This window comes from Rhinatrema bivittatum, chromosome 15 (genome assembly GCF_901001135.1).
Source record: "Rhinatrema bivittatum chromosome 15, aRhiBiv1.1, whole genome shotgun sequence".
NCBI classification, from domain to species: domain Eukaryota; kingdom Metazoa; phylum Chordata; class Amphibia; order Gymnophiona; family Rhinatrematidae; genus Rhinatrema; species Rhinatrema bivittatum.
Window position 1 is genome coordinate 27,720,796 of NC_042629.1, and position 24,262 is coordinate 27,745,057.

At 40.8% G+C, this 24,262-nt stretch overlaps 1 protein-coding gene across 7 annotated transcripts in view; it reads left to right on the plus strand.

Annotated features, from left to right (window-relative positions):
• The window catches only part of PKNOX1 (PBX/knotted 1 homeobox 1), a 278,453-nt gene that overhangs the window by 176,024 nt on the left and 78,167 nt on the right, over nucleotides 1-24,262 (plus strand). For all 7 annotated transcript variants that reach the window (XR_003852751.1, XR_003852750.1, XM_029577804.1 and 4 more), the window contains one exon: nucleotides 1,412-1,488. Coding sequence is in view for 5 of the 7 variants with exons in the window: in XM_029577804.1 (XP_029433664.1) it covers nucleotides 1,412-1,488 (77 nt within the window). In the remaining 2 variants the exon portion in view is untranslated. The remainder of the gene's footprint in view (nucleotides 1-1,411; nucleotides 1,489-24,262) is intronic.

Here is a 24,262-nt window from a genome sequence, read left to right on the forward strand (position 1 = left end):
ATATATCAGTATACCTCACTCGATCTGCAACACCTTTATCTGTTCTTGTACTGAGTTTTCCTTGATCTTGAACTTTAGTACCTATTGCTATTCCAGGACTGAAGTTTCACACAGGTCTAACAGTCCACTTCGGATGTAATCTATGGCATCTCTGATATTACTAGGATCCCAAACATAGGTCTGCTGAACCACCTCAATCTTAACCTTCTCCATTTCCTCCTGCTCCAGCAATGGAATTCCATATACGTCTTTGCTAGTGTAATATGTTGTTTTAGTATTGAGCATGGAGCAGTGTGGGTATCTATTCCCCTTCTTTCTTTTCTGTGTTTAAAGATCCACCATGTAATGGGTTACAAAACTTGAAACCCATTTTTTTTTTACTATGTAAGGTTCAGCCATCCATCTCCTATGACAGTAGAACTAATGCAGTGTTATATGCTGTGTTTAATGATGATCATGAGATCTAATTGGCCTGTACCCTGTATGAATAACATCTTGTTCTAGGTCAAGCAATAGCTAATGAAATAGTGATTCCTTAGGTGGATAGAATCAGTTTTGCTCAATAAAGGGTAGATTTTAAAATGAGCACACAGGCATCTATGTGCACACATTTCCCGACACATGCACATGGATGTGATTATTTTATAACAGGTGCACGTCAGCGCGCACCTGTTATAAAATACGATGTCGTGCGCACATGTGCGCTGGATTTTAACATCCATGCGCACATGTGCAGGCAGCCCGCGACTCGCGCGCATGTGGAGGATTTTCCAATTACGTGCAGCGATGCGATCAACCTTTTTCCCAGTTCCCTCTCAGTTCGCTCCAATTAAGGAGTGGACTGGGAAGGAGCTTCCCTAACCCTACCCTTCCGCTTTTTTCCCTTCCCATCCCCGACCCCTAAACTATCCCTATCTAACCCCTTTTTTTTGTTTCAATACTTACTGCTCCTCTGCAGCAGAAGTATGTTCCGCACGCTGGCCGGCTGCCGGTGCCTGCTTCCCCGAGACAGCATCTAATGGCGCTGTTCCGGCCCAGACCCCGCCCCTCCCAGCCCGCCCCTTTTGCAGGGCCCGGCACTTCAGCACGTATCGGGAGCTGGGCCCATTCTAAAATGTGCGCGGTGCGCTCAAGGCCCAATGACGCACGTAACCCCCGATTTTTATGCGCATATCTCTTTTAAAATCTGGCCTTAAGCTTTTCAGCAGCTGATTTTGTGTGTGTATATGTAATGTATGTATGTTCATATATAAAATAATATTATTTATTTTTGCTCTTTATAAAAGTGTTTTATGATAAGTTTGTTTAACAAATTCCAGTTAATAAGTAGAAGTGATTGTTGAAATCAAGTTTTAATTTCTGCTTTCTTCCAAAAGTCTAGTTTTTCTTAAACTGATATTTTTCTATATAGCATCCATATCCAACAGAGGATGAGAAGAAACAGATTGCAGCCCAGACAAATCTGACACTTCTCCAGGTTAATAACTGGTAAGAGACGAAAGCTGTGTAACCCGCACAACCATAAATTCACATGGGATATATTAAGTGTAATAATAATAAGTCTTACCTTTTTCTATAGGCAATTAGGATGATTCAGTCATATAAGTGAATGATAGCAACCAGTGGCAGCAATGTGGAGTATTTCCTAGGTAGCTTAGAAATGCCTAGAAGGATTTTCACAGGCATGTGTGGTATTTCCCACTTAGCAACACTTGCACGTGGCACCCTCAGTCTTTTTATGTCGTATTGGACATGTTTTTTAATTCTGCTTTGTTTTGTGATTCTGTGCATTTCAGTCACCCTAATTGGTTTCTTTTCCTTCTTCCTAATAAGTTTTTCAGTTTTTCTTTTTTGTTGAAGACAATTGGCCCTGATATTTTTTTCGCTGAGCCTATCCCTCAGCATCCTTGGTTGGCCTTTTTTGTTCCAAAAATTGCATCTTTAGATTTTGCCACCTCATTTTTTTCTCACCATATCAGAAAAGAAAGCCAGTGGCTTCAAGAGGTATCCGTGTTGCAGTCATAAGATGTTCATTATAGACCTCCACTTGAATTGCATTTATTGTGAAACAGCAGTGGACCAAATTGAAAGGAGCTATAATAACAGCAACAAATCTTTTTGTAAGAAAAGTAAATAAAAGTAAAAAGAATAGAAAACCTAAAGGCTAAAAGAGGAACACAGGACAGACTATCTGGAGAAGCTGAAAGAAACAAGCAATGAAACAAGCAAAATCTGAACTAGAAGAGAGGATCGCCAGTGAGGTAAAGCAATGGCACAAAATGTTTTCCAGGTATATCGGATAAAGAAGAAAGGCCAGAGGTGATATTGTAATATTGAAAGGAGATATTGAGTAATGGGTGGACAAAGATGATAAAATAGAAAAAATATTAACTACTTTAGCTAAGTGTTTACTAAAGTAGACCTTGGAGAAAGACCATAGCTGGTTGGCAGGAGTACTAATGGGAGTGGAGTAGATGCCATCCCATATACATAGGAGAGTGGATGGATCTAGCAAAACAAGGTAGACAAGGCCATGGGGGTCAGATAAATTGCATCTTAGGGATAGTAAGAGAGCTCAGAAATGTCCTGGTGGGTCCACTCTAGGATCTTTTCAATAGATCCGTGGAGATGGGAGTGATGTTGCAAGATTAGAAAGAGCAGTTTTGGTCCCACCTCTCAAAAGTGGTAGCATGGAGGAAGCTGGAAACTATACACCAGTTAGCCTTATGTTGGAGGTGGGAAAGTTAATAAAGATTCTGCTGAATTAAAGAATAGACAGTTACCGGTGGGTTACAGGATGCAAGGCAACATGGTTTTACCAAAGGAAGGTCCTGTCAAACAAATCCAATTGATTTTTTTGATTGGTTGACTAGAGAATTAGATCATGGATGAACATTTGACATAATTATCCTAGAATTCAGCAACACTTTTGATTCAGTCCAACATAGGAGGCTCATGAACAAATGAAAAGCCTGGGAGTGGGTCCAAAGATGGTGGAATGGATTATAAATTGGTTGAAAGACAGATGACAGCGAGTAGTGATAAATGAAACCTACTCTGAGAAGAGTCATAAGTGGAGTGCCTCAAGGATCATTTCTGGGGCCATTTCTGTTCAATATCTTTGTGAGCGATATTGCAGAAAGGTTAGAAGGAAAAGTTTGCTTTTTTATAGTTCATACTATGATCTACAACAGAGTAGACATACCTGACGGAGTAGAGACAATAAAAAACGGTCTAAGAAACCTCAAGGAGTGGTCAAAATGTTTGACAACTGGAATTCAATATTCAAACCAATATATGGAGTATTAGCACCTATTATGCCTTTTCTGATTTCCAGCATCAACAAACTAGATATTTGCCATACTTTGGGCTGTTATCATAGGTTTAACTTGTGTATTGTTTTAATATGAACTTGGGTCTTTTCTTGCCGACATTTACAATGGGGGTAATATTCAGTAAGCCAAGAGCAAACAAGTTATCTGGCTAATAATAACTGGATAAACTTGTCCCATTTATTCAGAAGGATATCCTCAAAAGACATCTTCTTAGTGTTTGGGATCTTCTTAGTGTTTGGGTAATTGCCAGGTTCTTGTGGCCTGGTTTTGGCCTCTGTTGGAAACAGGATGCTGGGCTTGATGGACCCTTGGTCTGACCCAGCATGGCATTTTCTTATGTTCTTATGGTTAGGTAGTACTCATTTGATTAAAAAAAACCAAACAAACCCTGGCCCAATTCTCACCCCCCCTCCCCCCCACCAGAAAAGTCCAAACCCCTCTTGGTTAGGACCTCCCCCAAGCCCCTCCAAATTTGATTAATAATGAAAATCTCGACATCAACCCCCCACAACACTACCATGCCCCACCACATTTCCCCCAAAGACCTCTCACCCATTCAGTACCTGATTAGGGCTCCTGTTTTAAGAACTGGGATTGCAGTACACTGCAATCCAGGGCAGTTCCAGCATGGCTCTAGTAATATTTTCTATTTAACAAATTGTATTAAGTCTTGACTGTGTTTATGTTCTTTTTGTAAACAGATTTGTAGCCTATTTATTTATTTTTATTTGGGAGAAAGTAATTAAAAAAAATAAATAAATCTATGCTAAGATATCATGTCCATAAAACAGGAAGGATTGAGACTCCTCAGTATCTTTAGGAAATCCCAAAGTCTGATGCATTAGCAGAGAAGGCATTAGTATATCAGGATCTGGAAATGGCATCAAACACTGGTGATCATCTCTCTTTCTTGTAGTTAAAGAAAAGCTCAGGAGCAGGGCACTTTCTCGTTTCTCCAATTTGGTTCAAGAGAAGGGTTCTTTTGCATTGAGTTCAGGATCAAAGGCAGTGTGGCACTGTAAATGAGCGGTCAGACTTGCATTCAGTGATTTTATTTACAATGCACATTAAATTTACAAAGCAACTGCTTACTTTCAGCAGCAAACACAGGCTTCATCAATATTCAGGTGCATACTTCAATTTAGGACAGTAATGCTACACAGGTGCTGCCGACAACATAGTTAGCAGGAGCTGCCTTCTCCTAGAGACCTGGACCCGGTCTACTGATCCTAGCTGGGCTCTGACTCTTATCCTTCCCAGCTGAGTCCTGCCCTCAGAGCTCTTCCTGCCTAGCGAGGTCCCATCCACAGAGCTCTCTCCCTCTATGGGATTTAAGGTGGACTAGGCATCTAGCCTGTTCCCGCACAGGTTAAGAAGGGGGTAATAAGGCCACTCCTTCATAGGCAGTCAGTCGAGCATCCTGTGAAGGTAATGAATGTCAGGATTCGATATGGAGCAATCTAAGTGGCACTATTCAGAGGTAAGCTCAGCCTCCCATGAAGTGTCACAGTTGCAACTGTCTCCAAAGATCATACCAAACCTATCAGAGCATCCCTCTTGGTTAATCAGGAAAACATGTTCCTCTTCCTTTGAAACTCATCAGTTTTGGCCTCAACAATTTTCAAGCAAGAGATGGACAAGGAGGATTATTAGGATCTTCTCTCAGCATCTCAAACATGTTGAGATGTTAGTATTGAGTGCCTTGATACTAACTATGTTGCTAATAGAACTAATGCTTGAAGCCTTCCAGATGACATCAGTTTGGTACCAGCTTTGAAGTGTTGGCATTGAGATTCAACTTCTATGCAATCTACACCAAGCAGGCACTAAACTGCATCCAAGAAGGAAGTCTCCCTGATGATATGTCAGCAATTAATTCCAAAGCCCCATCATACAGCTCTTTCATCTGCTGAAGGATATGGCTGGTGACTTCCTGGGCTATAACTCAAATTGAAATTTCTATGTCTGAGTTGTTCTGTGATCTGAGGATTCTTGGTCTGAAGTGGAATATACTCCAGACCTCACATCAGATCCCTCTCTTGTATAGACAAGGAATAGATTCACCACCAGAGGATCTACTTTCCTTTATATAAAGGATGGTAGAGTCAAACCAATTTAATTTAGAGGTTAAGGAAGAGCCCAGAATATCTTTAGTTAGCTTTCTCAGATACCTCAACACTCCTGTTTCTGGTTGCATTGCCAGTCTGCCAGGTTCTACAGGAGGACAGAAGAGAATGTGGGAAACTCTCAGTACTTTCTGGAGGCAAAAATGTAAACACTAAACATGTCCAGGAGGCTCCAGAATTCAACAAAGTCCAGCTACTGCACCAGTCTGTTGTGTGTGTGGACACTTATGCCGAGGTAGGATTAACTCTACTTGCCGGGAAGAGCCCTGCAGGTTCCCGCTGTCAGCAGGTGGACCCAAGCAAAGGACAGACCCATTGGGACTTTCACTTATAAAAGCCCACGTTCCCCTTGGATTGAGCCTTTGGGTGCCGGGGCCAGCAGGATTAAGTGAGGTCTCTGCTGAGGGTAGAAGGGAAGGTCCATAGTAGCTAGGGTCATAGGCAGGCAGAGTCAGGCATATACGAGGTTAGGCAATGGTCAGAGGCAGGCAACAGTCAGGTGTATCCGGGGTGCAGGCAATGGTCAGGCATATCCAGAGTCCAGGCAATGGTCAAAACCAGATATCCGTCCAAGGGAGAAGAGGGACGGATAGGCAGGCAACAAGGCTAGGACAAGAACAAATGGGCAGCAAGGATGGGCCAGACTGGAACGAAGACAGAGGACAAGCTAGATGAAGGCTGAAGACAAGCTGGACAAAGACTGGAATGCAGGGAAGCAACATGCACTACTAGGAAGTAGCTGGACCTGTTACTGAGGCGAGTTGCTTCTGGGGAGCTGCCCTTATATAGGGCTGTGCAGATGAAGTCATCTCTAGGGGCCATGAGGACTTTCCTGCCATGGTCCCTTTAAATAGCAGGAAGTGGCACATGTGCCCAGGGAAGAGGTATGGTGCACACTGTCGGTGGCATCCCCTTGCCGCGTGGAGAAACAGCATCCTGCTATGTGGATTGTTGGACCGGCTGGGAGAGGTAAGTGTGGTGGTTCACAGACCACTGAACGCATCATCTGTAGTTGATGAAACTCCCCAAAAAAGGGTGAGGAAGGCCAAAATTCACTCCTCAGTACCCCCAGGATGTGACTCACGGACCCTGGACCTTTATGAGAAGAATATTATGCTCATTTCCCAGATGGAGCAACTTTCAAAGGGATTCTGCAGATTCCAGTTCCTAAAAAGGACCCACATGTGTAAGGCCACAGGTAAACATCCCCTGAAAACTAACTCCAGGAGCAGCTACAAGAGATAAAAGTGGCATTAATAGAATTATTTCACATCAAACTAGGACTTCCTCTTTGTGATTTTTATTGTTGAAAATAGGACAAATTAACAAAGCTGCTGCTCTTACAATAATGAGACTTATTTTATCATTGGAATCATATGGACCCAATCAAAATGATACAATTTGATTATGCATTTATCTATTATTTATTTATTTAAATTTAATATATTGCTTGTAAAGCAAGTTAACCAAGTGGATGTACAAGATAAAACATACAGAGAACAATGTATAAAAGCATAAAATATACATGAAACGGATTCACCAAGCAGAACTAGTAATTAAAACATTTATTTATTTAAGAACTTTTTTATACCGGCATTAGTGGGTACATCATGCCGGTTCACATTGTAACTGGAGAAAGGAAAAGAAATACATCAAACAGGGGCGGGGGGTAAAGAGGAATAAAGGATAGAGAGGAGCAAGAAAGATTAAACTGCAGAGTAGTCATTAACAACGTGAGGTAGTAATAATAATAATACAAACGAGTACAGAGACAACTGATATACTGTCATTAACATCAAAAGTAAAAAATAAAAACAGTAATATGACAAAAGTCTGGCTGCTGGGGGTAACAGAGATTATGTACAATAGTTCAATAAGGAATCATTGACTGGATTCAGATAGAGGTGAACAGTGGGGTTAGTCCGGGTAGGCCTGTATGAATAGCCAGGTTTTTAGTTTCTTTTTGAATTTAAAGGGGCATGGTTCAAGGCGGAGAGCTGTTGGCAAAGAGTTCCAGCGTGATGGGCCGGCGATGGAGAGGGCACGATCCCTAGTGGAGGAGAGTTGTGCAATTTTGAGAGGAGGCACGTGGAGGGTTTCCTTATAGATTGTTCTGGTAGGACGATTGGGGTGAGAGAGGCTGAAGGGGAGCTTAAGCCAATTTGAGTCATGGAAATATGTCATGAAACTGAGTCATGAAACATACTTAACAAATCATAAAAAAAAAATTATTCATAAAAGTTTGAATTTCTTAATAATAATAATAATAATAATAATAATAATAATAATAAACAAGATGACACACAAATCAGTTGGGGAGCTACATCATATGGAAATCTCATATGCCTGCTGGAAAAAACAAGCCTTTATTGCTTTTCTAAATTTTAAATAATTCTCCTCGGAACGAATTTCCAATGGTTAGACATTCCAAAGGAGCAGAGCCTAGTAGTTAAATGATGATTCTCTTGAAGTTTCCAGACATCATTTCCCCTAATCATAGTCTTATGTCAGTTGCTATACCCGAGAACCAATCACAGGTCAGGTCAACAACTCCCAACCCAATCATATATTTATTTTATTTTATTTTTACTTTTTTTTTTTTCTGTATGTGGGACTTGTATCTGGGACATATGGAAAACTGGAGCTACAGAATGGACTCAAAAAGTTTTAGAGAAGAAGAGAGATGATGGATTGGGGAGATAACTTTGGGATGGAAGGGAGAGAGAAGATGAGATGGAGTATTTTTGGGATGGAAAGGAGAGGAGGTGGATTGGAGAGAGGTAGTATTGGGGAGGGAGATTCCTCAAGAAATTAAATTTAATAGGAGACAATGGGGGTCATTTACCAGACGGATCGCACGCGAAAAGTCCCTTATCGTGTGCGATACCAAGATGGGGGAGGAGTCGGGGCGTCACGTCCTATTTCGCGCCCAATAGCTACACCTTATATGGTGGCGCTATTGAGTGCGAAACCGGCAGCGATCGCAGGACCGGCTAACGCAGGACCGCCCTCCGTTTTAGCCCCCCGCCCCTCATTACCTAAAGTATCGCAGGCCTGCGATACTTTAGAAAATGAGGCCTAATGTCCTGTTATGAATTGGTAACTGGTTAAAAAACAGTAAAAGGTAGGACTAAATGGTCAGTTTTTCAAATGAAAAAAGGTCATTAGTATTCATAAGTAATCTGGAAAAAGGAGCTATGAGTAAAATGATCAAATTTGCAGATGTCACAAAATTATTCAAAGTTGTTAAAGCAGCAGCAAATTGCAAGGAATTTCAGAAGGACCTTGTAGGAAACTGGGCATCTGAATGGTAGATGAAATTTAATGTGAAATTGCAAAGTAATGCACACAGGGAAAAATAATCCCAACTACAGGTACACAATGCTGGGTTCTGTATTGGGAGCACCACCAAGATAAAGGACTGAGTGGACAATACATTTCGGGCAGTACTTAAAATTCTCAGCTCAGTGTGCAGTCAAAAAGAGAAATAGAATGTTATGAATGATTCGAAAAGGAATGGAGAATAAAATGGAAATATCAAATTGCCTCTATCGAGTCATACTACAACTGGACATTGAGTATTGTGTGCAGTTCTGGTTGCCTTACCTTCTGAAAGACTTACTGGAAGTCGGAAAGGTGCAGAAGAGGGTGACAAAAAATGATAAATGATATAATTAGAGGCTAAGAACATAAGAACATGCCATGCTGGGTCAGACCGAGGGTCCATCAAGCCCAGCATCCTGTCTCCAACAGTGGCCACTCCAGGCCATAAAAACCTGGCAAGTTCCCAAGAACTAAGTCTATCCCATGTTACTGTTGGTAGTAATAGCAGTGGCTATTTTATAAGTCAACTTAATTATTAGCAGGTAATGGACTTCTCCTCCAAGAACTTATCCAATCCTTTTTTAAACCTAGCTACACTAACTGCACTAACCACATCCCCTGGCAACAAATTCCAGAGTTTAATTGTGCGTTGAGTGAAAAAGAACTTTCTCTGATTAGTTTTAAATGTGCCACATGCTAACTTCATGGAGTGCCCCCTAGTCCTTCTATTATCCGAAAGAGTAAATAACCGATTCACATTTACTCGTTCTAGACCTCTCATGATTTTAAACACCTCTATCATATCCCCCCTCAGCCGTCTCTTCTCCAAGCTGAAAAGTCCTAACCTCTTTAGTCTTTCCTCATAGGAGAGCTGTTCTATCCCCTTTATCATTTTGGTCGCCCTTCTCTGTACCTTCTCCATCGCAACTATATCTTTTTTGAATGTGGTGACCAGAATTGTATACAGTGTTCAAGGTGCGGTCTCACCATGGAGCGATACAGAGGCATTATGACATTTTCCGTTTTATTCACTATTCCCTTTCCAATAATTCCCAACATTCTGTTTGCTTTTTTGACTGCTGCAGCACACTGAACTGACTATTTCAATGTCTTATCCACTATGACGCCTAGATCTCTTTCTTGGGTGGTAGCTCCTAATATGAAACCTAACATTGTGTAACTATAGCATGGGTTATTTTTCCCTATATGCATCACCTTGCACTTATCTACATTAAATTTCATTTGCCATGTGGATGCCCAATTTTCCAGTCTTACAAGGTCTTCCTGCAATTTATCACTATCTGCTTGTGATTTAACTACTCTGAATAATTTTGTATCATCTGGAAATTTGATTACCTCACTCATCGTATTTCTTTCCAGATCATTTATAAATATATATATATATTTTTAAATTCTTTATTTATCCATTTTCCATATTTATACAAGTATCCACTTGCAATATTGTAATTACAGAAACAAACATTATTATACAATAACTAGTACAAAGTTTACCAAGTTAATTTTTCACTTTCTGTATCTTGTTAAAGTAAAAAGAGGAGGTTTATCTACTATAGAGCAATCTTGTTTGAAAATTTTTTATAATGAACAAGTAAAAGTAAGTTGAATAATTCTCCGACTTCTATCTACTTATGCCTGTTTATCTATCCCCAAAAGTACTCTGAGTTGTTCAGGGTCGGTGAATTGATATTTATGTTCTTTCAAATTTATCACACATTTACAGGGATATCTTAATAAAAACTGACCACCCTTATCTATTACCGCTTGTCTTAAAGTAAGAAATTTATTTCTCCTAAGTTGGGTAGTTTTTACCAAGTCTGGATATATCCAGATTTTATGGCCATAAAATTTGTTTTCCATTTTGTTCTTGTTCTTTTTTTCTATTCAGGGTGTTTATATAAAAAGCTCTTACTATTGTTGGCATACATTGGTCTGGTATTTGTAATACTTGTGTTATATAAGTCCTAAATAGGTCCATAGGATTCATTTTGCTAATAACTGGAAAATTAATAATACGTAAGTTTAAATTTCTTGAATAGTTTTCAATATTTCTCTCATTTTCAGATAAAGAGCGAAATTTCCTCATTTTCGCTCTTTATCTGATTTACTTGAATTTTCTCAACCAATGATAATCTATTATCCATTTCTTTAGTTAACTTCTGTTGATTATGCGTCATCTCTGCGTTACTCTTTACTGCCACTCTGATCTCATTCGTAACTTTAGTTAGATTTTTAATCGAATTGTCCAACTTAGACATAAATGTCCACAGAGTATCCAAAGTTATATTGGAAGGTCTTTTTTCTTCTCCATTATGAGGGTCAGTCTTTAAAGTCAATATCCCTTGTTCTCCTTCAATATTTTCACCGTTCTCTTCCACACTCCCAGAGTCTCTTAACGGGTTATCCGGTAGACCAAGGGGTGATATCCCTTCTTTACCGGGTGGTGTAGGTGTTTCAGGCGCCCCTGGGCTTAATGAGATGTCGTCGGCCAGTGGAGGTAGATTTTGCCCTAGATCCAACCCCACAGCGGCCCCTACACCCGGGATATTTTGTGGAGAATTTAACCAATCCACAACTAACTTTTGTCCTTGTTCCATATTTTGAGTACTGGAGATTGGCCGCAATTTAGCCTTTCTCTTTGTATGAGGCATAGAAATACTTTGTTTTTAGGAACTTAGACAATAAGAATTCACAAGGTAATAATAAACTTACTTATTTAAGATAAACTAACTCTTAATTGGAAGACTGAGGGGAGATTTCAAATAATTTCCTTCCTTCAATATATAAAATATACTATGTACTCACTTTTAAGGCGTTTACCATTGTCCTGAATCAGAAGAATAATATACTTATCCGTGCAGATCCGTGCGTATCCGGTCGGAGCCAGTCAAAGCCGCGCACGCCATCGGCTGCGCGCCGATAGAACAGTTGTTTTATAATTCCTTGCCGGCCCCTCCTCTAGGAAACGCCCCCCTCAGACAGGCAACCAATGTGGTAGATGTTGAAGAGAACCGTCGGGGCAAGGCACCGCTTACCCCCGGAAACCGCAGTTCAGGTAAAGAAACACGCTGCTTTTCTCCTCCCGGCTCAGGATTGAAGGCAGCAAGCAGGAATTTAAATGTCCGAGACTGGGTTCCGCCTCCTCCAGGAAACGCCCCCCTCAGACAGGCAACCAATGCGGTAGATGTTGAAGAGAACCGTCGGGGCAAGGCACCGCTTACCCCCGGAAACCACAGTTCAGGTAAATAAACACGCTGCTTTTCTCCTCCCGGCTCAGGATTGAAGGCAGCAAGCAGGAATTTAAATGTCCGAGACCGGGTCCCGCCTCCTCCAGGAAACGCCCCCCTCAGACAGGCAACCAATGCGGTAGATGTTGACGAGAACCGTCGGGTCAAGGCACCGCTTACCCCCGGAAACCGCAGTTCAGGTAAAGAAACACGCTGCTTTTCTCCTCCCGGCTCAGGATTGAAGGCAGCAAGCAGGAATTTAAATGTCCGAGACCGGGTCCAGCCTCCTCCAGGAAACGCCCCCCTCAGACAGGCAACCAATGCGGTAGATGTTGAAGAGAACTGTCGGGGCAAGGCACCGCTTACCCCCGGAAACCGCAGTTCAGGTAAAGAAACACGCTGCTTTTCTCCTCCCGGCTCAGGATTGAAGGCAGCAAGCAGGAATTTAAATGTCCGAGACCGGGTCCCGCCTCCTCCAGGAAACGCCCCCCTCAGACAGGCAACCAATGCGGTAGATGTTGAAGAGAACCGTCGGGGCAAGGCACCGCTTACCCCCGGAAACTGCAGTTCAGGTAAAGAAACACGCTGCTTTTCTCCTCCCGGCTCCATTTATAAATATATTGAAAAGCACAGGTCCCACTACAGATCCCTGAGGCACTCCACTGCCCCTTCCACTGAGAAAATTACCCATTTAATCCTACTCTCTGTTTCCTGACTTTTAGCCAGTTTGTAATCCACAAAAGGACATTGCTACCTATCCCATGACTTTTTACTTTTTTTAGAAGCCTCTAATGAGGAACTTTGTCAAACGCCTTCTGAAAATCCAAATATACTACATCTACCGGTTCACCTTTATCTACATGTTTATTAACTCTTTCAAAAAAGTGAAGCAGATTTGTGAGCCAAGACTTGCCCTGGGTAAAGCCATGCTGACTTTGTTCCATTAAACCATGTCTTTGTATATGTTCTGTGATTTTGATGTTTAGAACACTTTCCACTATTTGTCCTGGCACTGAAGTTAGGCTAACTTGTCTGTAGTTTCCCGGATTGCCCCTGGAGCCCTTTTTAAATATTGGGGTTACATTAGCCACCCTCCAGTCTTCAGGTACATTGCATGATTTTAATGATAGTTTACAAATTTTTACTAATAGGTCTGAAATTTTATTTTTTGGTTCCTTCAGGACCCTGGGGTGTATACCATCCGGTCCAGGTGATTTACTACTCTTCAGTCTAGAACTGGTAGATGTGAATCGGTTATTTACTCTTTCGGATAGTAGAAAGACTAGGGGGCACTCCTTGAAGTTAGCATGGGGCACATTTAAAACTAATTGGAGAAAGTTCTTTTTTACTCAACGCACAATTAAACTCTGGAATTTGTTACCAGAGGATGTGGTCAGTGCAGTTAGTATAGCTGTGTTTAAAAAAGGATTGGATAAGTTCTTGGAGGAGAAGTCCATTACCTGCTATTAAGTTCACTTAGAGAATAGCCACTGACATTAGCGATGGTTACATGGAATAGACTTAGTTTTTGGGTACTTGCCAGGTTCTTATGGCCTGGATTGGCCACTGTTGGAAACAGGATGCTGGGCTTGATGGACCCTTGGTCTGACCCAGTATGGCATTTTCTTATGTTCTTAATCAGGCCTACCACATCTTTCTAGGGTCACCGTGATTGGTTCAGTCCATCTGAATCATTACCCATGAAAACCTTCTCTGGTATGGGTATCTCCCCAACATCCTCTTCAGTAAACACCGAAGCAAAGAAATCGTTTAATCTTTCCTATCTGTGAGGCACTTAAGGCACCTATCAGACTGCGTGATTTTTATGACGTGAGCACGTGCAGGTGATATGTGAGCCTGCATCAGAAACTTATATTGGACTTCGTGGAGACCTACATTAGTGGTAATTGAGCGAGCCCTAACGAGAATTTAAGAGAAATGTCACAAGAATAAGTTATCCCCAACTCTTGAATCCAACCATGTACTATGCCGTCATATACTATGGGGGGTACCTTCTTTAACATTTTTTTAAAAAATAAGAAATAGTATGTCCAAGCGGGACCTCCCAATGAAAAATCTCCAGATAACTCTGCATGAGATTCACAGGCCAATTCCTGTAAATCCATAATCATTATACAGTGTCAAATTTGGAGATATGCAAAAAAATGCTTATTGTCTAGCTTATAAGTGTTTTGAAGCTTTTGAAAGAATTGTAGCATCCTTGCTTAATAGATGTGCTAAAATTCATATCCCTTTATCCCCCAAGTGGTGTCTAAAGACTGGGCACTGAAACCTTGGAGTGAAATCTGTTTCCCCCTATTGGGAGGTAATGGGAAGTTCTCCAGTTTAGACCAAATTTGGAACAGAGCCAGCTCCAAATTTTCCAAACAGGTAAAATTATGCTACTGTCTCTTGCCTGGCGTGGGAAAAGTGCTTTGTTAATGTGTAGTGTAAAGTTTTGGGGTTTTTTTTTTTTTTTAATTTTTGGGGCCTCCGACTTAATATCGCTATGATATTAAGTTGGAGGGTGTACAGAAAAGCAGTTTTTTCTGCTTTTCTGTACACTTGTCCGGTGCAGTCTGAAATTAACGCCTGCCCAAAGCAGGCGTTAATTTCTGAGAGTAAAATGTGCGGCTTGATCGCATATTTTATTTTCTGTATTTCAGGTGAGTAACTAATAGGCTCATCAACATGCATATGCATGTGATGAGTGCTATTAATTTCGGGGGTGTTGGTCGTGCGTTTTCCACGTGCTATTACCCCTTACTGTATAAGGAGTAATAATAGCGCTTCAAAAACGTGCGGCCAAAAGGGGGCTTTAAAGGTGTGCTCGGCTGAGCGCACCGTTCAGTATCGGCCTGCGAATTAGTGCCATTTACCAAAACTGAGGTGATAGGATTACTATATAATGTCTTCATAAACCGTAAAAAATATCCCTCAAACCCCATCTTTTTTAGCACGTCAAACATTAAAGTCCAGTTGACACGATCAAATGCTTTTTCTGCTTCAAGGCTCAAAAGCACTGAAGGAATTTGCCTCCATTTACTAATCTCCATAGATGCCATCACCCTTTGTACATTATAGACAGAATACCTACCTTTTACAAACCCAACCTGTTCCTGCCCTATCAACCTTGGGAGAACTTTCGCTAACTTATCTGCAAAAACTTTGCCAGGAGTTTGACATCAAAGTTTAAAAGAGAAATAGGTCTGTATGCACTAGGATGCATGGTATTTCTCCACAACTGTGGCAAAACTGTAATAAGGGCTTCAGTAGAGGAAAAAGGAAAAAAAAAAACCCTTTTGCAATCAATTTTTCACAAGCTGCTCTCATAGGATGTAACAATTTATCGCCCAATATTTTGTAAAGTTCAGCAGTATAGCCATCTGGGCTTGGGGCTTTTAGTAATTTAGATTGGTGTATGCCCTTTTGAATTTCCTGAATGTGTACTGGGGTATTCAGTACCTCTAGTTGGTGCTCACTTAAATGGAGTAAACCCACTTTTTCCAGGTATTTTTGAATGTCATTCCCATCTACATTATTCCCCTCATCCTCCATTTTCCTTCTCAGCAACTGCCTTTCTCACACATAGGAAGAAGAGAGAAACAAAAAATTAGACACAGTTTATCTTTGTTTTGGCTTGCCTAGTAGTCTGAAACATCCTCTGATGTATCCTTCTTGTTTAACTGACTCCTGATTGACTGCACATGTCAGGGGACCTTCTGACCAATTAGACGACAGCTTGTTGAGTTTTTTTGTTACTTCCTGGTGCAGTTAACCCCTGCAGTGGCTGGAGTTCACTAGAAACACAGTCTTTTTACCAGGGTTTAATTGGAGCAGTGTCTCTCTGGCAACTTTTACTTAAGCAGTTCGAGGAAACTGAGCCCATAAGACCATTGCAGTTGCTACTAGTCCAGCCCCCATCAAAAGTCCTTGGTTTCATTGCCAAGATCCAGAACCAGGTAAACTCATGGGGTTGGGACACCTATTTATGGGGATCCTGCAACATATCAATATAGATATATATCCTGGGCGTGGAAAGTATCATTGAATTGTATATCGCCTCCAGTACTGCATATTGCTGTGCTTTAGGCGATACAGCACCACTTGTATTTATGAAATGTCCAACTATTGTCACAGCATTTCTATTCAGGTGTTTTCCTATTTGAATTATTGGCTGGTCAAGAGCATATCTCAGGCAAGAGCAAACAAGTCCATTTGCACCACAGATCAGGTGTTGATGTTAATGTTTTGTCATAAATTACCCAAATTTCAATCTAAGTCTGTTTAAAAATGAGTCTGGTGAAAGCCTATCCTCCTACAATAGGATAACTGAATTAAAGTCTATGGTGGAGGGAGTTTTTTGGGAGTCAGCAGATGTCAGCATGGGACAGTTGAGGATATTGAACTGCATAGCATCAACAGTTTCTTCTCTGGCATGGGACACAATGTCACATGAGACAATGAAACCTAAAATCCAATTGGAATCAAACTTCTCAGGGGCTAAAAGAGTGTCACAGGACAGCTCAGAGACTCCATTTCTTGGTGGCTCTCTCATTCCAGTTTGGTGAAGCAATTGCCCTTCCAAACTCTTCCTCATCAAATTGTTCTGAGAACAGCTGGCTCCAATTTGGTCTGGGGAGGTCATAAGCAAGGGCTTCACATGCAGGACCATGGTCAGTTTGGAAAAAGTGTTCATAATGCTTTTAGAGATCAGATCGTCAACAAAATTGTTCTGATACAAACAATTAGGTAGTTAACTTGTTCCTCCGAGGACTGCAGATTACGAAGTCCCTATACATGGGTGATGTCACTGACAGAGCTCTGGACCAAATCTTCTTAGAGGCTTTTTTTCCAGAGCTTTCAACATGTACACAGCATATGCAGATTGTCTCCATATCATCAGTATTATGCCCCTCAGTTTTTTTTTCTGGGCTGTTAGGAGTGAGACCAGTGTATCTCACTGACAAACTTAAATTGTACAGGCCTAATAGATCATAAAGATCAATTATGATCTATTAGGCCTGTATTTTCCATAGCAGCCAATTCATTATGGAAAAGCTTGCCCCCTGGGATAAGATTTGAATTGAGCTACCTAACCTTTCGCAAGAATGTTAAAACCTGGCTATTTTCTCTTGACTAGGGGCTAGGGATGGGATGCATCTTGTGGTTGGAAATTCTTATTACTGGTGTATGGGGTATTTAATCATGAAATTCAAGTTAGAGTAGTAGTGCACAGTACTGATGAGGGTTATACTAAAAAGGATACGGTGATATGATTTGTCTTCCTGGTACTTTGTTACATGTTTTTCTCTACAACTAATGCAGATTTTATTGTATAATCATAATGTATTTGCACATTTTCTTTGGTAGTGCTTACTGCACTCTGCTTTGGGGAACCTTTGATTTGGCGTAATGGTCTATAAGATTTTAATTTAAATTAAATTTTTTGTGCATGATACCCAATGGATGAATTTGTGATTGGTCAACATTTTTCATATATTTTTGGCCAAATTTTAACTTCTTTTTCATGTAAACCTCTTTCAGTTTTGTCTTATGGCTGCTACTTATCCCAATAGCATCTCCAGTCAGGTTTTTCTTTCTTTTTGAGGGTAGTCAACAGCCTTCATAGTGGTGAAGTCCATGTATACATTGTTCACACAGACTTTACCAAGTATTTACAAAAAGAACATAAATACATAATTTTGCTTTGAAAATACGTAGATAATTAGCTTATACTGCACCTGCACACATTCACTTGTGTACATACATAAATAATACTTCTTAGGAGGGTGTAATTTATGTATGTATGCTTACCATACAGTACAAAATCTGTCCCAGCTCCATCCCCTGGAAAGCCTCTCCTCAGGGCATATAAACGTGCACATGAAATCGGGTGATGTGTCTGCTTTATGTGCATCAGGCCTGGGTCAATTTTAGAATAGCCATTATGCACATAAAACTGTTTTTTTTACACATAAATGGCTTTGAAAATTACCCCCTTAGGTTTTCTTCTTTTTTTTTCTACTGTGGGCCCATGCATCAGCAACATACATTTTATTTTTGGTGTATTTTTCATGCTTGTATCATTTAATTTTATTTCCCTTATTTTTTGACGATGTCAGCGGCCTCAAGAAATGAACTCGCTGCAGTTGCAAGATGCCTGTTACTGATCCTCATGAGAACTGCATGCGATGCCTGGGCTTGAAGCACGACATCCCGATCTCTCAAAAACACTCTGACTTGGAATTTCAATTACTGAAGCCCAATCCTCTCTGTATCAAGTTGTCACGTACTGTGCTTTCTTCAGTAGTTTCTTATTCTGACAGTTGCTTGTCATGCTCTCAATGACTTTTACAGACATTAACACAGGCCATGCCAAAGATGTGAGATTTTGGGAGCCCTAGTTTATGTAAAAGTCACTGAGAGTATGATGTGCAACTGTTAGAGTAAGAAGTAAGCTGATAAGAGCACAGCATGTGACAATGTGCCACATAAAGGATTGTGGCTGTACCTTACTCCCACTGAGTGCTAATGAGCCTTCTTGAAAAAACCTAATGAGATGAAAAAGCTATGTTGGAGGATTCTGCAGTTTTATAATAGGATATACTGAGTTCAGTGCTATATGGAGTGTGGAGAATTGCAGAGTCTTATAAGAAAAACATATTGAAAAATACCATATGAGTACAAATATTATCAATTTTTTAAGATGTGGTTGTAGAATAAATATAAGTAAAAGGGAAAAACTAACAGTTGCAATAGAATAAGCTGATGATATTGTATAAAATTCTGTATTTCCTAAGATGTTGATTGTGGATATTATTGTGAATACAAAGGTAAAAAGGATTTGAGCAAAAGACATAACTGAACAGCTGTAATAGCATGAATTAATTATATTGTTTGTGTTATTTTTTGAAACAATTGTATGATGATATGTAAAAACATAAATACTAATAAAAATTCAAAACACTTTTCTCATGAAAAAATAATATCCTTAACAGTTAGTTGTATGTTATACTATATGTAATATAGGGATTCTTTGTGTAATATATGCTTTTTTTTCCTATATAGTTTACACTTCTGGTTAAACATTTATCTATATGTGTGTGTGTTTTTCACTCTGCCCTCCTCTTGTGCTATAAACATTTTTCTCCACATGATCCAAACAGTCTGGGCCTTCCCTCCAGCCTGTTCTTCAGAAAGAGGCCACAACAATACCATTTAGTGGAGTTCCTGTTTTCTCCTATAGGACTGCACATGTCCTTGGAGTCCATTCTTCAGACTTTTTCTTTATCCCACTTCATTGCAGCGGAGGTTTTAAGGTCAGAAAGGCTGGACCACTCAGCACCACCTTCACTCCCACTTGGATCCCTCATCCTCATTGCACTCTTGGGTGAATGATCCTGTGCCATTGGGTTCAGATGAAAACTCTACAGCTATACCTTCCTCCCTTGACTGGAGCTACCTGACCATACTTTGCCTCTAGAGAACCTTCCTTAATCTAAATTCATTTTAAAGATCGTCTGCACCCTAGTGGTTCATGTCCATAAAGATAAAGACCCATGCTGTTAGCTACTGGGCCTTCTACAAATCCTCAATCCACGATTACTCTTCCCATACCCGGAAACTTTTGATTTCCTGTCACCCTGAAATTGGCATGCAGGGGGAACAGTAGCAGCATGTGCACAAACTCTCACACTAACACACTTACATGTTCACTCGCACACAAACCTACTCATTCTCACAAACTCACTTCTTTCTCTTTTGTCCACACACATGCACGTTCTCACATACACATTTCTCTCCCTTTATCATACACATATATGCACTCTCACACATACTCCCTTTTCCACACACACACTCACTTCTCCTTCTCTTCCACATACATACATGCACTCACACACATACATGCACTCATTCATTTCTCTCCACACGCATACATCCATTCACTTCTCTCCCTCTTCCACACACATATGCATACTCCTCTGCCTTTTCTACCTACACCCATACATGCGCACACACATGCACACTTATTCACTTCTCGCCCTCTTCCACATACACATATATTCTCAATCTCTCTTCTCACCACGATCCTCATTTCCCCAGGCCTGCAGGACAAGCACTCCACTTTCCTCCTCCTTCTGCAGCTTTGGGCAGACTCTGTCCTTGTTTCATTTTCTGTGCGTGGCCTGATGCTACTGCTCTTCCTGCATCTGCAGTTTCTTGTTCCCCATGGGGAAGGGGGCTATGCTTCTGCTTGTCTCATTCCTGTTGCACGGCCCATACTTCTCCTCATCCTCCTGCAGCATAGCTGCTGATGCTTCCCCTTTGGGCCTGCACTGCTCCAGTGCTTTTTATTCTGGCCTTCTGCAGCAGGGCACCCGGAGTTTTCGGGTGTTGGCCTGGAGACCCAGCAATTCATTCAGAATTCCAGAGTCTCTGGGCCAAATCCAGAGAGTTCCCAGGTATGGTTCTTCCTGTCCATTGATTCTCATTACTCTACTGATGAGAATATGGGAAACTCCTTTTTCTGAATTTGCCAACCACAATAAAATTGGATCTGAAGTTCAAGGATCAGCAATCTCCAGACTTTGGTGTTGTACAACTGCCACACAGTTTGGTGGTGGTTGAATCCATGATGAAAAAAAGCAAAAAAAGATGGATTCATTCCAATTCGCCACCTGGAAAAGACCACCGCTTTCTAGACCAGCTTGATAGGAAGGTAATTCCAAGTTTCCATGTCACTGCACATTTTACAATCCACCAATTCTGCATAGTGCAATATATACAAGACTGCCTGCAGAAGCTGAAGCCTTTCCTACAGACAGAAGCTGGTTCTGGCACTATCCCCACCTTTTTCTGGGTGCAGAAGAATGTTTTCGCCACCCGCTGTGTCCTATCTACAAAATCTTCAATTCCATTTCTAGAACTTCTACCTGTTCCATAGGCACTTGTTGTATGGCGTGGCTTAGGACCAGCTGAATTTGAGAGGATGTGCATGAGAAATTAGCGGACTTTCCCTGTCTAGGGGATTACCTGTTTAGTGAGAAACTTCGAGTGACTGTTATATAGATCAAAGAATCTGCTGTACGATGTCAGGCCCAACAGCTCCTGCAGTACATAGGCTGCAAGGAGTTTATTTGGAGATATAAGCATAAATGGCTCCTGTCTTATTTTTTATTTTATTTATTTATTTATTTATTTAGAGCTTTTTTTATACCGGCATTCATGATACAATCATATCATGCCGGTTTACAGATAACAAGGGGTGCAGTAACTTCGTACATATAACAAGTGCATAAGAAACAATAAAGTTACAATATAACAGGGTTGCTAGAACTGGTGGAGCAAGGAGACAATAATTAAAGAAATTATACAGAAGTAAATTATTTACAATGAGCAGTATTTACATCTTATATATTTATAAGATATTTATAAGTATTTACATCTTATATATTTATATCTTATAGCATTGCAGGTAGTATCCAGATAAGCAGCAATGAGGAAAGGCTTATATATAGTCACAATATCAGTCCAGGTCTTTTCAAAGTTGCTTCCGTCCAATACAGCACAACACAAAATGGAGACAAAGCTTATCACTTCCCATACAATACAATACCACATAAGTACATATTTTCTAAGAACTCGCAGGTCTCCTCCAGGATCCCACACCTTGAATTGGCCACCATGTCTTCTTTTTTTTTTTTTTTTTATGCATTTCAAAATTCATAGCAAGCCATCACTTACTTACAGAAAAAGAAAAGAAAATCACAATATTTTACATCCTTTCCATATTATTCTCTTGGATAAATCTTATCTAATTCCAACATTACATATTGCGTTTCACACAGAAACCTTTGAATGGAGGCAGAAACCCAAAGGAAGAAATAATAAGGAAAAACATAGCATGTATTGGTTTAACATAGCAAAAGGTATTTATCTACTTATGATCCAAGAGTTAATGTTGTTGTACATCGGAGGGAAGTATTACCCTCCTAGCGTTTAAGAAAGATTTTAACTGCTCAGGGTAATGGAAAGCAAAAATATCTCTCGCAGATTTAACAACACATTTGCATGGATATTTTAAAATATAAGAAAAACCTAATGCAAGAACTTGAGATCTCATTGCAAGAAACTCACGTCTCCTGTTCTGAGTAACATGAGCATAATCTGGAAAAACACGTATTTGTGCCCCTCTAAACTGAGATTCAATGTTCTGAAAGTAACATTTCATAATCTCTGATAGATATAAAGCATACCATTAAGGTGGCTGTCTCATAATATTCCATTGCAGAATCTTCTAGAAACTTTGTTAAGTTCCCTTCATTCACATTCATTTGCAATACATTTCTACTCTTATTCATTACTGGCAGATAATACAATTTATTTACTAAGGGGATTTCTCCCTCTTAAAACTTCAAATTTTCAACAAAGTACTTTTTCAATGTGATAAATGAGAGCTCACCAAACATTTATGAAAATTTAAGAATCTTAAATTCAAATGACTTGAGAAATTTTCCAAATGTTCCAATCTCTTTGATACCAGCTTGTTGCAAGCTTCCAAGTTCTCTTTCCCTGTTGATTGTAACTTTGACTTATTCCTGCCCATTGTTATCTTTCGTTTACTTGAATTGTTACTTCAGTTATACCATTGTTAAATGTAAACCGATCCGATATGGTTATTTACTATGAAGGTCGGTATAAAAAACTGTTAAATAAATAAATAAAATAAATACCAGATTAATGTCCTTTATAATCTTTACATTACATTCTTGGTTTTTCTTCATTTCTGCCTCAACTGTTGCCAGCCTTGGCTTTATCTCTCCTAATTGGTTTTCAATTACTTCCAACTTCTGCTCTGCTATCTCCATATTGTCCTGAAAGTTACCAATCAATTTCACCAACGCTGCCATTATGTCCCTTAGTGCCTCTAAAGTTATTTTATCTGGCTTAGTAGGCATTTGAAAACGGGGTCTTAAATTGGACTCACCCGTTTTTAACACCGGCGATAATCCAGCCAGTTGATTTTCCCCCACTATTGCCGAAGTCGCTCCTCTCAATGTCTCGGTGTCCTCCTCCCGAACCGGGGTTGATACTGGGGGCACGAGAATCAAGTTTTCTGCACCTGCTGTTCCAGAGTTCTCCGAGTCATGCTGCAGCCCTTCGGCATCTTCTGCCCTCTGATCTCCTTCTACTGAGCCACTCGCAACTACCTCATGGGTCTGCTGCTCAGCTGTCGTCGGGCAGCCGGGAAGAATTGCAATGTCGGGTTTCCGAGGATCCGGGGGGGCTTAGGGTGACTTCTCCAGGGGAGTCCAGCGCTTCCTCGGTGGCTCCCTCAGTGGAGCTCGCTCCACCCGTCTCAAATACCTTAGCGGACGCATATGAAGTTATCAACCGTTGTGCGACCATAAGCTCTGCATCAGAAGGATAGATGCGGAGTTTGCCCTTCCGTTTAGCCGGCATTTTTTGCAGAGAAAGTTTGCAGGTATCAGGAGCTTAACGAATATGCGTCTGCCTATGCCGCCATCTTGCCTCCTCATTACCGGCCACCATATCTTCTAAATGCTGAGAACACCTGAGAGGTGTCCCAGCAGCCCTTTTAAATATCCTGAGGACCAATCCAGATCCTTAGGGATGGGGCCATATAGGAGGCTATCTTTAGACTGTGATTGCCTTTTCCTAAGCCCTCCCATGGCTCATCATAGAGCACACCAGTCTCAAACCGGGCAGACCCCAGTTCAAGACCAGGAAATACACCTTTTCACCTGATATACAGTCCCTTTCAACAGGGATCTGCACCATAGAGGTCCTTCTATCACTATAAGCAGCCATTTTCCCCCAGACATCCCTTCCAGGATGATGGATGGTATCATCAATATCATCCTCAGCTGCTCCCAACTCAGCATCAGCAACCTCTTACCATGAGACCTAGACAAAGGTAATACAGGCAGCAAAAATAGACTTAACCAGCCCAGTCTAAACCAGGGCCCAGTTGGGGGCAGGATCAGACTTTTTTTTGAAAAGTGGCATCTTGTCCCCAATGACCCTTAGGCCCTCCAAATAGTGCACTCTAGGTACTGCTTGCGTTTCTCTCACCTATCACTTCTCCCACACTGATCTGTGCTGCAGCCTGATCTGTCCCATCTTCCGCAACTGTGTTTGGAAGTTCAGACACTACTGCAGCAGCAGCTGTTAGAACCTCTGCCTATGTCCCAGTATACACAGGGGT